The 16,145-nt window shown below is 47.4% G+C and overlaps 1 protein-coding gene across 3 annotated transcripts in view; it reads left to right on the top strand.

The window, feature by feature from the left end:
- The first annotated feature begins 5,687 nt into the window (after nucleotides 1-5,687).
- The window catches only part of LOC128328325 (acetyl-coenzyme A synthetase 2-like, mitochondrial), a 47,057-nt gene continuing 36,599 nt past the window's right edge, over nucleotides 5,688-16,145 (top strand). The window contains exon 1 of one of the 3 annotated variants that reach the window (XM_053258207.1): nucleotides 5,688-6,085. Coding sequence is in view for 1 of the 3 variants with exons in the window: in XM_053258197.1 (XP_053114172.1) it covers nucleotides 12,320-12,623 (304 nt within the window). In the remaining 2 variants the exon portion in view is untranslated. Of the gene's footprint in view, nucleotides 6,086-9,535; nucleotides 9,557-12,118; nucleotides 12,624-16,145 lie in introns of those variants that run through there. The other 2 variants (XM_053258215.1, XM_053258197.1) reach the window with 2 other exon arrangements.

Here is a 16,145-nt window from a genome sequence, read left to right as displayed (position 1 = left end):
TGAATGATATGTTTGAGCTGGCCCCACGTACTACATGATTAGGAAGATACATGAACACATCCTGCCCAGTCCACTGCACCTTTCCTTTCTCCTAATTGTTGGGAGAACAATTGTGTGTGTGTGTGTGTGTGTGTGTGTGTGTGTGTGGTCATACGAACCACTTCCACCCATGCAATATAGAAATAGTATTTAGATATGAACTGGGCCACTGCTAAATGTTCCTTCTTTGTCCTCCAGTTGTTGGGATGGTTGGCATGGTAGTATCTCTGTGCACATCCCTAACATCCCTGCTCAAGATCTGCCCACACTGGGCTGCCAAATGCTGCTTTCCTCCCCTTTCACCTGGTGGCTCATGGTGCCTTTATGCTGCTCCAAATGCTGTTCTCCTTACATAACAGCATGCCAAGATATAAAAAGCCACTACTGTCTGCAGCTACTCTTCTTTCTGTACTCCTTGGATTTGAAAAGAAGGGGGGGGCAGAGCAGAAGAGGAAGTATGGGAGAAGGGAGAGGGGAGAGGGCTAGAGCGTCTCCCGGGAGTGGTGGCAGCAGTGACAGATGGCAGAAGTGGGTGGCAGCCAGCCAGCCCTTCTGCTAATCTGCCAGTTGAGGTGACTGCCTCATGAATAGGTCAACACTGGTTCCTAATTGTTTGGTGATTGGGGCTGGTGTGGATGCATCTTCCAAACCACCCCAGAGTCTCTCAGATTTATGTCTTCTACAGGGTCCTTGGCTGGATGCAGGTGGACGCTTCCAGTCTGTCAGTCACACACTGGTCAGCTGTGGAGTTGCTGTGGGCTGCCAGCTTGATGAAGTTTGAGCTCAACCACTGCTTTATGTTCTTTCTCTGTCCCTTTCTACAGCTCCTCTCATGGATGGCTCATTTTCAGCCCTCGACTCTCTCTGTTTTCTCTCGGTTAATAATTTTTCAGTCTCTTGTGCCCTTAGACTTCTACAGCTTCTCTCACTCTGCATGCATCCACCAGGGGGCTACACTTCTTTTGCAGGATGACACAAATATCTTCAAGTTGCTGAGATGGCTGTCATGGCAGTATGTTTTTATGCACTTTCCCTGTGTGAAGGCTGGGGATTCCTATGTTCCAGCCAACCAGGGTCACTAGCAGACAAGTATTTGTTTCTCATAACTGCTAAGAAACCCTGCTAAAAAAGCTGCTAAAAGAATAAGTGATCTACACCTACATAAAAACTGCAAGGCTAGCTAAAAAAAAAAATATTTGATGTTCTTTGAAATGATTTTTGGGACCTTACAGTACATCTACAGTAAAATGTGGAAGGGTTTTTCTGGAACCGAAGATCAGAATAAAATATGATGTCTCTGTAAAGTTACAAATAATACATACCTCTCAGAGTTACCTTTTCTATCACAGCTGGAGAGGGCTCCAGGGTGCTTTCCAGACTAGCTGCTCATCATCAGCAAAATGCCTCCATTCAGGCAAGTCGCATTCGGAACATAAACAGCAGGGGGAGCAGTCTTGCAGCAACTAACAACCTGAAAAAACAGCAACTTTTTCACGCTGGATATACAATGTCCTTGCTCAATATCACAATGATTAAATCCACAACAAGGCATTGAAAATGTGAACGGCCCCCTGCTGTCCGTGTAGAGACTGAGGTGTCACGACACAGGAAGTGTGGAAGCACACTTACGAGATTCGTCCTGACCCCATTATAGGGTCTAGTCTGGAAAGCACCCAGAAATATTTAATATTTAAGAAACACCAGTTTAGGAATGAAACATGAAGCAAGAACCAGATTCTGTCTATTGGCTATGAATCTGCTAATCATGCAAACACATGAATCATGGAAACACATGAATCCGCTAATCATGTCCTTACTTTGGCATTTCCACAAGTGATCCTAAAATCAGTATTGGGATTTCTTTCATCTGTATTTGGAGGAAAGAAGCAGAGGAAAAATTCATAATACTGCTAGTTTACCCACAAAATTGTATTTACAGATATCCTGGCTTGCCAACATCTGATCTTTGATATCGGACATTGCAGAGAGAAGTTTAATAGGAACAGAGAGTTAATAGAGAGCCAGCGAGGTGTAGTGGTTAGAGTCCTGGACTAGGACCGGGGATCTCCATTCAGCCATGATACTTGCTGGGTGACTGGGCCAGACACTTCTCACTCAGCCTAACCTACTTCACAGGGTTGTTGTGAGGAGAAACTCAAGTATGTAGTACACTGCTCTGGGCTCCTTGGAGGAAGAGGGGGATAGAAATGTTAACCACCACCCCCAAACAACAACAACAACAACAACAACAACAATTTCTCCTGTATCTGTAACAGTATAATGGGAGGAGACATGCTTCCCAAACCTCACCTTCTTGTTAGATGTAAAATGCCCAGATGGATTTATTTATTTGCCCTTGCCTTGTCTGCTACGAGTAGAATTTGTGCCTTACAGAGCATGTGTGATTGGCACAGTGCCACAAAAACAGGTTAGGCTGGTTTCTTGTTTTCCAAAGCTTTCTTGTTTTCCAAAGCTCTAGTTAACTTTGTTTTGCAAGTGTCAAAGTTAACTAGAGCTTTGGAAAACAAGAAATTGCCCAAAGCCATCTGTGAATCAATGGCAGAGAAAACAGTTAGCTACGAGCACACCTAATCATATGTTCTCAAGCCAGTGTGTTAAACCCCTGAAGAGACTTGAGGACATTTATATATATACATATCCAGCTGCAACAGGATTAAGGCATGGGTAACCGTGGCCAGATCCTCCTTTTTATATTATATTATATTATATTATATTATATTATATTATATTATATTATATATTTTTTATTTTTGAGAAAGGGCCACAGCTGGCGCACTAGCTGAAGCTGTGCAAAAGCACCCCGGGCCACTGTTTCCACCTGAGCTGGGTCCAGCAATACCCTGAGGCTGTTCACTTGCTCTTTCAAGTGGTGTACAACCCCATCCAGAGCTGGTTGGATCACCCTTTTCTACTGACACTTCCATCTTGTCTGGATTTAACCTCAGTTTGCTAGTCCACATCCAGCCCATCACCATCTCACAAAGAGGCATAAGGAGCTTGGTGTGGGCTGGTGGGGCCAAAGTCTGACTGGTGGCTCCCCTGCCCCCTTGGTGTTCTTTCGCACGCGCAAGTTATGCCACCTGCATCTGATGTCAGACACAAAGAGGCAGGGCCAGTGCCGAAAACGCCCGGCAGAGTTTCATTTCCCCTGTCAATGGTTGGTGGAATGAATCGCTGAATGGGAGGCTCTTTCCCTGGAATCACTCCCTTTCAGCAATTCCACCAGCCGCTGACAGAGGGAATGAAACTGAATGAATGAAATGAAGACAGGGCTGTGACAGCCCCATTCTCTGCACTGACCCTGCCCCCTGGCATCTGACATCAGATGCAGGGGAGGGGCCAATGCCTGGGTCAGAGTCCATCCTTGGAAAAGAGAGGAGAGGGGTGTGCCTCACTGTTGGCAAGCACTTTGCTCACTGGCTGGATGTGGGAGGGGGCAAGGGGGCACCCTGGTCGAGGGTAAGGGGGAGCCTTGGGGGACCCCAGACCATTGGGGCCTGGGGACAGTTGTCCCCCCCTTGCTCAATAGTTGCTACACCCCTGATCTCACAGGAAAAGAAACCTACTCCAAGCCTAGCCAAAAGCAAAATCCCTTTCACCTCCCAGACCACTGGGTTCCTGCACACACCACAATGTGTTGCTTGGTGGGAGGGGCTGCTTGGAGAGGCACATTGTTATCACCATCCTCCCAGCAGACCCCCAGGGGCTCCCCAGCAATTCTGCTCCTCTTCAGCTTCTGTGCCCCAAGCTACAAGCCCCAGGCTAAGAGCCAAAGGCCAAGAGCCCTTTGGCCTAACCCTATGGCAAGGGACCTCCCTGAAGTATTACCTGCACCGGGAGGGGTAGAATGAACTCACTGAAGCCTGCAGGTGGAAACAAACACAAAAGTCTTTCCCAGCTCAGCTTCCTTATTTCAAATTTTTATTTCAAAATAAAAATGCTAATATTATAATGCCCTTATACAAATCTATGGTGTGGCCACATTAGGAGTACTAAGTACAGTTCTGGTAACTCTATCTTAAGAAGGACATTGTTGAACTGGGAAAGGTGCAAAAGAGGGCAACCAAGATGGTCAGGGGCCTGGAGCACTTTTCTTATGAGGCAAGGCTATAGCATCTGGGGCTTTTTAGTTTGGAAAAGAGGCAATTACAGGGAAACATGATAGAGGTATATATAATTTTGCATAGACTAGAGAGAGTGGACAGAGATAAATTTCTCTCTCTCTCTCTCTCTCTCTCTCTCTCTCTCTCTCTCTCTCTCTCTCTCACACACACACACACACACACACACACACACCCCACTAGATCCAGGAGTCATCCCATGAAACTGAAGGCCAGAAAACTTAGGACCAACAAAAGGAAGCACTTTTTCACACCATGCATAATTAATCTTTTGAATTCACTGCCATGGAATGTGGTGTTGGTCACTAGCTAAGATAGCTTTAGAAGGAGCTTTGTGAAGGAATGACCCCTTCCCATTTTGTGTTATGCTTTGTAATTTGTTTTGTTCTTGCCTTGTTCTGTGTTCATTCCAAGCTCTGTAAGGGTTAAAAGTGTTGCTACCTCTGACAAGCAGCTCTGAGGTGAAAGCTATCCACTGCAGAGTTTTGGAGGGAAAGTTGTAAATTGTTACTCTTGGTAACAGGCAGTAGGGATATGCAAGCTAGCTTGAGGTCGAGCTGGCTTACACTCAAACTGGCCTGACTCAAGGGCTCGTCCACGAGCTGGACTGGGCCTGCTACAGCTTGAGGTCGAGCCGAACTTGCCGGGCTGGTGCAGGGTTGGTTTGGGGTTCCCCCTCAAACAGTGGACTTACCGCCATTACACAACTTCAGGAGGTGCTGCCATGGCTGCAGGGGGGACTCCTGAGTAGGGATGTGCACGGAACCACGGAGGCATGGTCCGGCACTGGGGGGAGTGTCGCTTTAAGGGCGGGGGGTAGTACTTACTGTATCCCTCCCGCTGCTCTTCCCCCTCCGGCACTTGACTTTAAAGTAACGTTTTTGGGGCGGCAGGGTTCCTCCCCGCAGCCCCTGTCCCCATCATTGGCTGCAAAGCTCCAGAGCAAGTAGAAGCTGGCGCCATGCATGTGTCTGCATGCCTGTTGTCGCCGCTGGCACGCACGCCGCATACGTCACACACGTGCGCACCTGCAGCAGCGACGGGCACGCACGCACTGCGATGGGCACATGTGTGGCGCCAGCTTCTACTTGCTCTGGAGCTTTGCAGCCAACGATGGGGGCAGGGGCGGCAGGGAGGAACCCTGCCGCCCCAAAAATGTTACCTTAAAATCGAGCGCTGGAGGGGGAAGAGCAGCGGGAGGGGTAAGTACTACCCCCCTGCCCTTAAAGCGACACTCCCCCCCCGCTGGACAGGCCAAATTCCGGACCGGTCCAGAGGCCTTTTGCATGGCTCCAGACTGGTCCAGGCACACCACTACTCCTGAGGTTCCCCCTCCCCCTGCTAGTGGCCTCCCCCCCCCCAGGGATTTTCAGCCTGTTTCGGGATGTTTTCAGTCTGTTCTGGGACTCTCTGCACTGTTGGTGGCCATTTTGGAGGTCACCGCGCATGCGCACTGGCCATGCAATTGGCCGGTACGCATGTGCAGCAGCCTCCAAAATGGTTGCCACCAGCACAGAGAGGCCCAGAACAGGCCACAAATGTCTGGAGGGAGGCTGGTGGGGGGAGGGAGAACCTCCAGAAACCCCCCCCCCAACAGCTGTGGCAGCATCCTCTGAAGCCCTACAGTGGCACTAATTCCATTTGTGGGGAACAACCCTGAACCGACCCTGTACCAGTCCACAATGGTGGTAAGTTCACCATTAAAAGATAAATTCTGTCCCCCTCCCCCACCCCAGCTGAGCCTGAACCGGTTCAGATTGAGCCGGACTGGGCCTCGCTCTAGTATGCACAGAACCAGACTGGACCTGGTTCAGTTTGAGTCGGGTTCTACTTGAACTGAACCACGTTTTCTGGTTTTGTGCACACCCCTACCAGGCAGAGAAAGAAGATTCTAGCTGTCTGAGGTAATATACTCTCTCTTTGACCAAGGTATCCCTTTAGAACTGAATAAAAAGGAGACAGTGTCAGCTTGAGGGAGAGAGTGAGAGGAGAGCTGAGAATGAGAAGAGTTCTGTTAGACGGTTTGCTACTGGTGGTTGTGTTAGCCCTCACAAGTGGAGGCAGTTTGCTGTGGGATTCGTAATCTGTGGGACAAAGAGATTTTTTACAAGTGGCAGACATTTTGAAGTGGCCAGGTTGCTTGATTTTACAGTACCGGGAGCATAAGTGTTTGTTTGTTTTTGTCTGGCCGGAGGAAGATAGACCAAGAAAATGGCAGAGAACGTGTCTATTTATGAACAAGGCAACTTGGGTGGAGAGATGTCAGTCCAAATATCTGTCCTGGGAAGGAAAGAATGTGGATAAAATGAGAGTTCTCCTCATCCAGTCTGAGGCAGCAATCAGCCTCAAAAACCCCCACTCCAGTGGAGCAGTGGAGTCCAGAGTGGATCCGGTTTAAGGAGAAGGAAATGGAGGATGATGCAGTGCCAGCAAGAGGAAGACCATCACCTGGAGTATTCCCAGATAGCAATTTTACCATGGAAGGGCAGTTGTGTGTTCACATATCACCTAGAGTTATGTCAAAGTCCCTGCGAGCTATTGGGGAGCACTCCACACATGATATGGGGAGTTCATTTGTTGGAGATGAACTTCCAGTGCATCGACCTTTTGCACCAACTGTCCTAATGACCACTAGGGGCATTGGGAGTAGAGACAGTGAGTCAGGGTCTCCCTATCTGTCCCTACTCTATGACCCCTGAACTGACTCTGCTGCACTTCCTGTGCTGAGTCACAATCCTTCCTTTCCTCCTAGAGAGCAGATGGAAACATCTCTCTCTCTCTCTCTCCTTACCTATCCACTATGTAGTCCTTTAGATTAGAGATAGGTCTTTCCTATCTAAGTGTATTTAACCAATAAATATTTAGTGTTTAGTCATACAAGGATCTCCATGTGTTTTCTCTAAATAACTGCAATGTCCAAATCATCCTCTGCTACCTACTCTGTAATTGGAGTGTCTGTTCATTCCTTAGTGCTCTGCTGTTTTACCTATTGTGGGTAAAAATCAACAACCTCTAACATCATTATCCATTGGAATCTAGCCCAATGTATGTCCAGGGTAAAAAAAAAAATCCTCTTTTTGCATTGGGGTTTTTGGGCAAATTTGAACCCGTGGTGAAGCCTGTTGTCTGGGAAAGCTCCTGAAGGAGCAGTATTTCAAGCAGCAAGAGGCAGGCTGCCAGCAGAGAGAGAGGCAGAGCTTTGCTTGGAGGAACAGTACCTTCACTTGTAGGAGGTCCAGATCCAGCAGTAGGAGGAACAGCGCAAACATGAGGAGGAACAGCACAAACACAAGCGAGAGATACTGCAACTTCAGCAACAACAGCCTGCCAAAGTCAACCCTAAAGCCTTCACTGCCTACACCTCAGGGCAAGACCCTCATGTGTTCTTTACCACATTTGAAAGAGCAGCACAGAAATGGGGGCTTCAGGAGGGCAAGTATATGGAATTCATACCAAGTTTACTGAAAGGGGAACTGGCAGAGGTTTACAGCAACATGCCTGAAGGTGGGGCTGTTACCTATGAGGTGTTTAAAGAAACTGTGTATAAAAGGTTTCGCTTAGGTCCCGAGCATTTCAGGGAAAAGTTCAAAACCCTAGAGCCTCAACCTAATGGGTCTTTCACAGAGTTTGGTGTCATGGATAATGTTAATGGATAACTTAAACAAATGGTGGAAGGGGCCTAGCCTGATACCAGGGGAAAGGTGACAGAAATGTTTGGTCTAGTCCAATTCTGCTGTCAAATCCCTAGGGATATCAAGCTGAAGGTCAAAGATAGGGCACCTGAAACTATCTCTCAAGCAGCTGAAACTGCTGGCCAACTGTTGCTGAAAAGGGAAGGTTGGGGGTCACAATTCACCAGGTTTGGAGGTGAAAGTAAAGTATCTCAAAAAGGAGGGAGAGTGGAATCAACACCTAAAAGGGAATGGGCTTCTCCTGTAAAGGATTTCAGGAAAGTCCCTGATGTAACTAGGCCTCCAAATGTACAAAACTTGTGTTCTACTTGGGTTTGGGAGCTGTGTGTACTCCCAATTTTCAGTTGTGTGGAAGCAAAGTAGGAGGAAAACCTGGGTAGACCTGATTGTGTAGAAGCAAGGTAAGAGGAAAACCTGGGTAGCTTTTCCTCCTACCTTGCTTCCACACAACCAAAAATTGGGAGCACACACAGCTCCCAAACCTGGATCGAACGGTTTTTGATTGTCAAGTGGGTCATCTGAAAAATACTTGATCTAAAGCATGAAGGTCATTACTTTGCAAAGAGGTTTCTCCTACAACAGCTGGAAAAGGGGTTCAGGAGGTGGCAGGTGTAAACAAAACACATTTCTGTGGGTTTGTGAATGATCTCTAACAGGGAAGAGGTCAGTAACAAGTTCAAAGAATCTGTTCTGGTAACAGATAAAACAATGCTTGCAGACCTTGTGGTAGCAAGCATGACTTGTCTCCATAGCTAAGCAGGGTCTGCCCTGTTTGCATCTGAATGGGAGACTTGATGTGTGAGCACTGCAAGATATTCCCCTTATGGGATGGAGCCTCTCTGGGAAAAGCAGAAGGTTTCAAGTTCCCTCCCTGGCTCCTCCAAGATAGGGCTGAGAGAGATTCCCTCTTGCAACCTTGGAGAAGCCACTGCCAGTCTGTGAAGACAATACTCAGCTAGATAGACCAATGGTCTGACTTAGTATATGGCAGCTTCCTATGTTCCTATTACCTTGATACAGGTGCTAACGTGTCTCTTATAAGGTCTGATTTGGTCTTGCCTGCTGATATAGTGCCTGGAAGGTATATGGAAATTCAGGGACTGGCCAGTGGACTGTTTGAAGTACCTATAGCTCGCCGGTCAATTTAATGGAGAGAGTGGCAAGGCTGTAGGGGAAGAATGGCAGTTCAGTCCCCAAATAGCAAAGCAAAACCAGTTTGGTGAGAAAGCTGCAAAGCAAAAGGTCTTGAGATAGTTCTTTAGTGTTGAAGAACTACAAGGATTTATTTAAAGAAAATGTTACAAACAAATGTGAAAAAGCCTGCAGCTTAATTTCAGCTGCAGCTCATGGTTGAAGAGAGAGACCAAAACAAACAGCCATCTCTGGAGAGACAAAATAGAGACTCACACTGGAAGAACAAAGAGGGGAGGAGTCCAGCACTTTTATCCATGACCCAACCCCCCACCCCAGTGGTCACTATGAGACATTGCAGCTGAGAGCTGATGTTGCCAGGATCCTAGTTCCAACAAAGGCTTGTATGAACTGGGAGTAGTTGATCCACTTATCCAGTTTGTTCCTGTGATTGTGGGAAGAGATATTTTGGGGCCTGAAGCTGAAATATGCATGGTGACACACAGTCTGAGAAGGGTGAAGGAGCAACAAGAAACCCAAACTCCTTCTAAGGTACTGAGACAAGGGAAACAGATGAGAGCAGGAACCTTAACTCTCAAGTGCAAAATGTCTCTGACTTCATGATGAAACTCTGGAGGAGGTGAAACCAACTGAGTGTTTTGATCAGGAGGTACATACTGATACTGGCTTCGAAGCCTTAAGAAAAAATGCATCCCAACAGGAAGCCTGTTTCACAGAGGAGAGGAGAGAACAAGCAGTCTGGGAAGAGGGGCTGTTATACAGGTTAGGGTTGCCTAAGGGCAGGGCAAGGGTGTAGTGACTATGGAGCCAGGGGGACAATCATCCCCTGGCTGCCACTTCCTCACCCTTGGCCAGTGCCTCCTTAGCCTCTCCCTCACTCAGCCAGACAATGAAGCACTGGCATGCCCCTCTCCTCCCCAGCCAGTTTTTCACTGCCAATTTGATGGGGGAAACAAAGAAGCTATTCACATGAGTGTGCAAAGCCGGTCTAAGGGAGCAGCTGCTTTCAGCTGCGGTCAGCACACTCGGGGAGGGGGGAATCCCAGTAATGTAGCACGCACTCATGCAGTATATAATTGGGGCTCCGGTGGGCGGGGTGATGCGTGGTGGCACGTCCCGGCACCCCAACCTCAGGAGCCGCAGTGGGAGCCGCTGCTTATCTTTGCGGGCAATCCACCCACCCAGGGACTTAGCAGAGATCGTCTGCAGGGAAGGTAGGCTGAACCCGCAGCCTGCCCACGAGCTCTTTTCACTAACTGTGAGAAGAGCTCCCTTGTCTGTATTGTGGAAGTTCTCTGAGAGCTGGCAAAACATCCCAGGTAGGACTACCTTAGCTGTGCACAAAATTGACACTGGAAACCACTTACCCTTCAGACTACCACTTTACAGGGTTAATGGCAAAGTGTTTGGAGACATTAGGAAGGAGGTGGAGGATATGTTGAAACTGGATGTAATCAAACTTTCCTTGAGTCCTTGGGCATCTCCTGTATGCTAGTGCCAAAGCCAGATGGCACTATAAGGTTCTGTGTGGATTATAGGAAATTAAATTCTACCACAAAGCCTGATGCATTTCCTATGTGTAGAATGGACACTTTGCTGGACACCCTAGGGTCAGCTAAAATAATTTCCACCACTGACTTGTGAAAAGGGTTTTGGCAAATGGAACTGGATGAAGAAGCTAAACCTAAAACAGAAGGTTTAGTGACTGTAAGCCTAAGAAGTCACACAGGTTTAACAGTCTTTTTGGTGGCAGCAGATGGTTAGATTGAGGGCCAGCTGTTAGGGATGTTCATGAAACAGATTTTGCATTCTGTTTTGAGCTCAAAACAAAATGCAAATGGCTGGAATGTTTTGTCGAAACAGTGGCTAACCCTGGCTGTTTTGACGGAACAAACTCAAAACGTTTTGAGTGTTTCGGCCATAGGGAACAATGGGGAAACTCCAAACACCCCATTGTTCCCCATGAGTAGCTCCTTGGGATACCAAAGTGGGTTGTGTGGTTGGTCATGGTGGGTGCTACCTACCACCCAACCCACCAAAGAAATGGGCAAGCAGTTGGTTTTTAACAAATTGTTAACCTTTTCCCCAAACCCTCATAGGATCAACCAACTTGTACAAAAATTTACATTGTTGGAATAAGTGATTTTGACACCAAAACCCCTGAATTCCAGGATAACTTTGCTGCAGGACACAAAGGCAGTAAGAGAAGCCACTTTGTGAGGGAAGAAAGTGGAGAGAACGAAAAACAACTCTGATCACTTAGAGGGAGAGAGATTAAAAATTGTATGGTCATGCCCCCACTGAGCCAGCCAATCAGATTCACAGTATTGGTTGTAAGGGAAGTGAGGGAGAAGACCAGATGCTGGAGAGCTACTTCAGATAAGCTCAGGAGCTACTAGTAGCTCCTGAACTATCCAATGCCCACCTGCCCTGCTAATACCTGTTAGCAAGTATTTTAAAAATGCTGTTGTTGTGGATGTTCAGTGGTGGTGGGCAAATGTCTTTCATGGAGTCTTGCCTGTTGTTATTGATCAAAGTCACTAAAGAAATCCTGATAACCTTCCAAAGAATCCCAGAGTTTCCCAGAAAACAATACATAAACTATTGAACTGGAGGAACTGTATCTGTTGGCTTGGCACCCCTGCATGTACTGCTGCTAAATGACTGTGGTGGAAAACAAACACAGGAGAGTGATATACTGAAACGCATGACTCTTCTTCCCTTTATCATGAACTGGCACATTGCAATCTACTTATTCCGTGTCTCAATGCATGCCATACTTTATGAGTAGATTACTTTGCTCCTGTGAGCCTATGAGCCTGTATCTGTTGCAAAGGAGAGAAGTAGCCATTGTGAGTCTCTCCCTAGAAGAGAAAAGGAATGCATAACAAGAGAGAGAGAGCCAACACAGTCCAGTTTTGATAGATCGTGGCTATGCATACAAAGAAAAAAAAGCCAAATCTGGCTTCAGTTCAGGTCAGGTTCAGATTAGCATGAAGGTTATTTTAGTTGGACTGTCTTAAATCCCACCCCTTACTCCTCCCTTAAAAGGGATTGAATTCCACATGCATATGTCCCTATCGAAGAGGAGTCTCTATGTGTGTGTGTGTTTAAGGAAGAGAGTTGCTTTCAGTTGCTCTTAGTCTGAATGTGGATTTATAATTTGGTGCTGAAGAAGCGAGTGAACCGACATCTCCCAGTACCTGGAAAAAGACACAGCATTTCAGCTCGGATTTATGCTTTTAAAAGATTGCCTTGACTTTGAGGTAGGGGTCCTTCCTGCACCCCACGATCATGGCCTGGCTGCTTGCTAGAACTTGCTTCCCAAAAACTATCCCCCGAGACAGATTTTCTTCTTGCAAAACCAGAGCATGGAGCAAGGGGCCCCTGACAGCATACATGCCAGAAGCGGCAGCCTTTCCTGAACCCATGGACCACCAAGGGCTGTACCAGGTTTCAGTGGAGCAAACAGATGCCTTTTGGGGAGCACTAGGGAGAAGTCGGATCATGTGGATCAATCCCTTCCATACGGTTCATTGCTGTGACTTGCAGCAGGGCCACATGTCTTGGTTCCTGGGAGGGCAGTTGAATGTAGCAGGTAAGTACAAAGCCAGCTGTTTCTTGTCTCTGTCCTTGAGACAGTTTTTAGACACACGCACACACCCCTTTTGAATAGAAACATTCCATTCATTTCGCTCTGTTTTTGGTGACTATGGGGATGCATATTCTGAATTTAAAAGGCTGTACTGATCCCTCCTAAACAGGTCTTCAACTTAATAAAGAGATCCTTTTGAAAAGGTGGCAAGGTTCTAGGAGGGAACAGTGTGTGTGTGGGGTGTGTGTGGGGGTGGGGTGGGGAGGCAAAGTGCATGGAGCCAGTGTGGTGTTAGGGTTAGCATGTCAGGCTAAGAGAGAGACCTGGGTTCCTCAGCCACACAGCTCAATGTATGATCCTGAGCCAAACACCACCTCTCAAACTAACTCCCCTCACAGACAGTGGCACTCGTATCTCTAGACTTTGGGGCCAAAGTCAGGGCCTCCACACACCCCCACGGCCCCCGCAAATCCTCTATAGTCTATCCTGGGTGGGGTGGTTGCCGCTGCCCTGCACTGTGCTGGGTGGCCGAGTGTGATTATGACCTGTGTCGGGTGCATTAGAGACAGGGGGAGGGAGTGGGGAAAGAAATATGTGGGATGGGGATATGTTAAGTTGTGTGTTGAAATGTTTCTGCTAATGCCTGTTTGCATAAATATACCTGTTTTATATCCTTACATTCTTGTGAGTTCTGTTGCTGTTTGTACCCTCAAGAACCCACGTGTTAAAAATACTGTGTTTGTCATGGTGTGTGTTTGTCGGGGGATGTTGCTTAACTTGCAGTGGGGGTGGGTAGAAGGACCTCCAGCAAGGTGCAGGGTGCCCCCAAAAGCCATTAGGTCCAGGCTCTCAAATTACCTAGGTGCACCTCTGCTCACAGAGCTGTGAGATTAAAATGAAGTAGGGGACATCATGTATGCTGCCCTGAGCTTCTTGGAGGAAGGCAGGATTAAAAGGGAGGGGGGAAAAATGCAAAAAAGCAATAATGGATATGATCCATTATTGTGGTGTGTTTTGTCCCACATTTGAGAAATACTTTCTCTCAGTGGATTTTAGACACCCAATAGGTTAAACATTCTCTTCTATATTTCCTGCTCTCTATCTCTCTCTGTGCGTGCAGTGTGTGTATTCCATCAGTACAATGCATCATTTTTTTAAAAAAACTACACAAATATATATGTAAATAAAATTAAATAGTAGAAATAATAATGATGACAATGAGAATAATGTTTCTTTTTTGAAACAGGGTCAAGCTAAGTATACTTAAGCCACCTAATGCGTAGCAGGGAAATGACTTGACTAGCAAGCCAGAGGTTGCCGGTTTGAATCCCCGCTGGTATGCTTCCCAGACAATGGGAAACACCTATATCGGGCAGCAGTGATATAGGAAGATGCTGAAAGGCATCGAAGGCATCTCCGTGGAGGAGAGCGGGGAGAGTGGGTTTTTCCAACCCTCCTTGCAGATGATCCTCCTTACCCCTCTGGGTGGGCGGATTTCCTGTCCAGACAAGCAGCGGCTTGCCTGCAGATTCCCTGCACTCCGCCCGGCAGCTCTGGGGGTCAGAAGCAGGGAAGCGCCGCTGTGCAGTACCCCACCCCCCGAGCCTCCCTCCCCCTGAGCCACTGCAGACACAAGATCAGAAAAATGGGGTTAATGGAGCACTCACTCTGTTAACCTCATTTAAGAGGGAGGCTACTTTGGCGGACTTGCCTCCATGGAGCCACCAGGCTCGGGATCTAGGCCGGTGGTTCTCACCAGTGTGCAACACCAGGCTGGGCTCCCTTAGCCCAGTTTTGCCTGCTTGTGAGAACAGCCTCATCATCTCATACTGCATGGGAGATGGCAATGGTAAACCCCTCCTATATTCTACCAAAGACAACTACAGGGCTCTGTGGTCACCAGGAGTTGACACTGACTTGACAGCACACTTTACCTTTACTAAGTATATACTTAGCTTGACCGTATTTTTTTTTAAAAAGAAAGATTGTTATTGTTATGAACATTATTTATTTATTTATTTATTTGATTTATATAATGCCCTTCCAAAATGGCTCAGGGTGGTTTACAACAGCATAAAAACAAGTGAAACCGTTTAACGATTAAAATCAAAACTATAAAAAGAGAATAAAACCAATTAAAACATTCAAACAGCTAAAAACCCTGGAGAACCAGGGCAAACATTAAAACAGTTGAAACAAATTAAAAACCCTGAAAGGCCAGGCCAAACAGATGGGTTTTAAGGGCTCTCTTGAAGGTCATTAAGGAATTAAGATTACGAATTTCTGCTGGGAGTGCATTCCACAGCTCAGGAGCAGCTACAGAAAAGGCCCGCCTCTGAGTCGCCACCAAATGAACCGGTGGTAACTGGAGATGGACCTCCTCAGATGACCTTAACGTGCGGTGGGGATCATGTAAAAGAAGGCACTCTCTAAGATATGTCGGGCCCAAGCCGTTCAGGGCTTTAAAGGTAATAACCAGCACTTTGTATTTTGCCCGGAAACATATCGGCAGCCAGTGTAACTGTTTCAAAACAGGCATAATATGGTCTCTCTGAGTTGCCCCAGAGACCAATCTGGCTGCCGTATTCAGAACTAACTGAAGTTTCCGGACTACGTACAAAGGCAGCCCCATGTAGAGCGCATTGCAATAGTCAAGCCAGGAGGTTACCAGCTGATGCACCACTGTTTTGAGATCATTATCTTCAATGAATGGGCGTAGCTGTCGCATCAGCCAAAACTGATAGAAAGCACTCCTGGCCATGGCCTCCACCTGAGATACCAGAGTGAGGCCTGAGTCCAGGAGTACTCCCAAGCTGCGCACCTGCTCCTTCTGGGGGAGTGTAACCTCATCCAGCACAGGAAGATCTAACTCACCCCTCAGGTTCTGAGCCCCCACAATGAGCAGCTCCGTCTTGCTTGGATTCAGCTTCAATTTGTTCTCCCTCATCCAGCCCATTACTACCTGTAGTCAGGCATTTAGAGAATGAGTGCCATTTCCTGAAGATGAAAAGGAGAGTAGACTTGGGTATCAGCATACTGATAACACCCAGCACCAAACCTCCTGATGACCTCACCCAGCGGGTTCATGTAGATATTAAAAAGCATTGGTGACAGAATGGAGCCCTGAGGGACTCCATATAACAGCTCCTGTTTTGAGGAGCAACGGTCACCAAGCTCCATCATCTGGAATCTACCCGAGAGATAGGAACAGAACCACTGCAAAGCAGTGCCCCCTATCCCCAACTCCCCCAGGCGATCCAGAAGGATACCATGGTCGATGGTATCGAACGCCGCCGAGAGATCCAGAAGAATCAGCAGAGTCACACTCCCTCTGTGGATTCCCCGGTAAAGGTCATCCATCAGGCTGACCAAGGCTGTCTCAACCCCATAGCCAGCTCTAAAACCAGTTTGAAATGGGTCTAGATAATCAGTTTCCTCCAAGACTGCCTGGAGCTGGTCGGCCACCACCCTCTCAATCACCTTGCCCAACCAGGGGAAATTGGAGATTGGCCTGTAACTGTCCAT

The sequence above is a fragment of the Hemicordylus capensis genome, chromosome 1, assembly GCF_027244095.1.
Source record: "Hemicordylus capensis ecotype Gifberg chromosome 1, rHemCap1.1.pri, whole genome shotgun sequence".
NCBI classification, from domain to species: domain Eukaryota; kingdom Metazoa; phylum Chordata; class Lepidosauria; order Squamata; family Cordylidae; genus Hemicordylus; species Hemicordylus capensis.
This window is presented reverse-complemented; position numbering and strand designations above follow the sequence as displayed.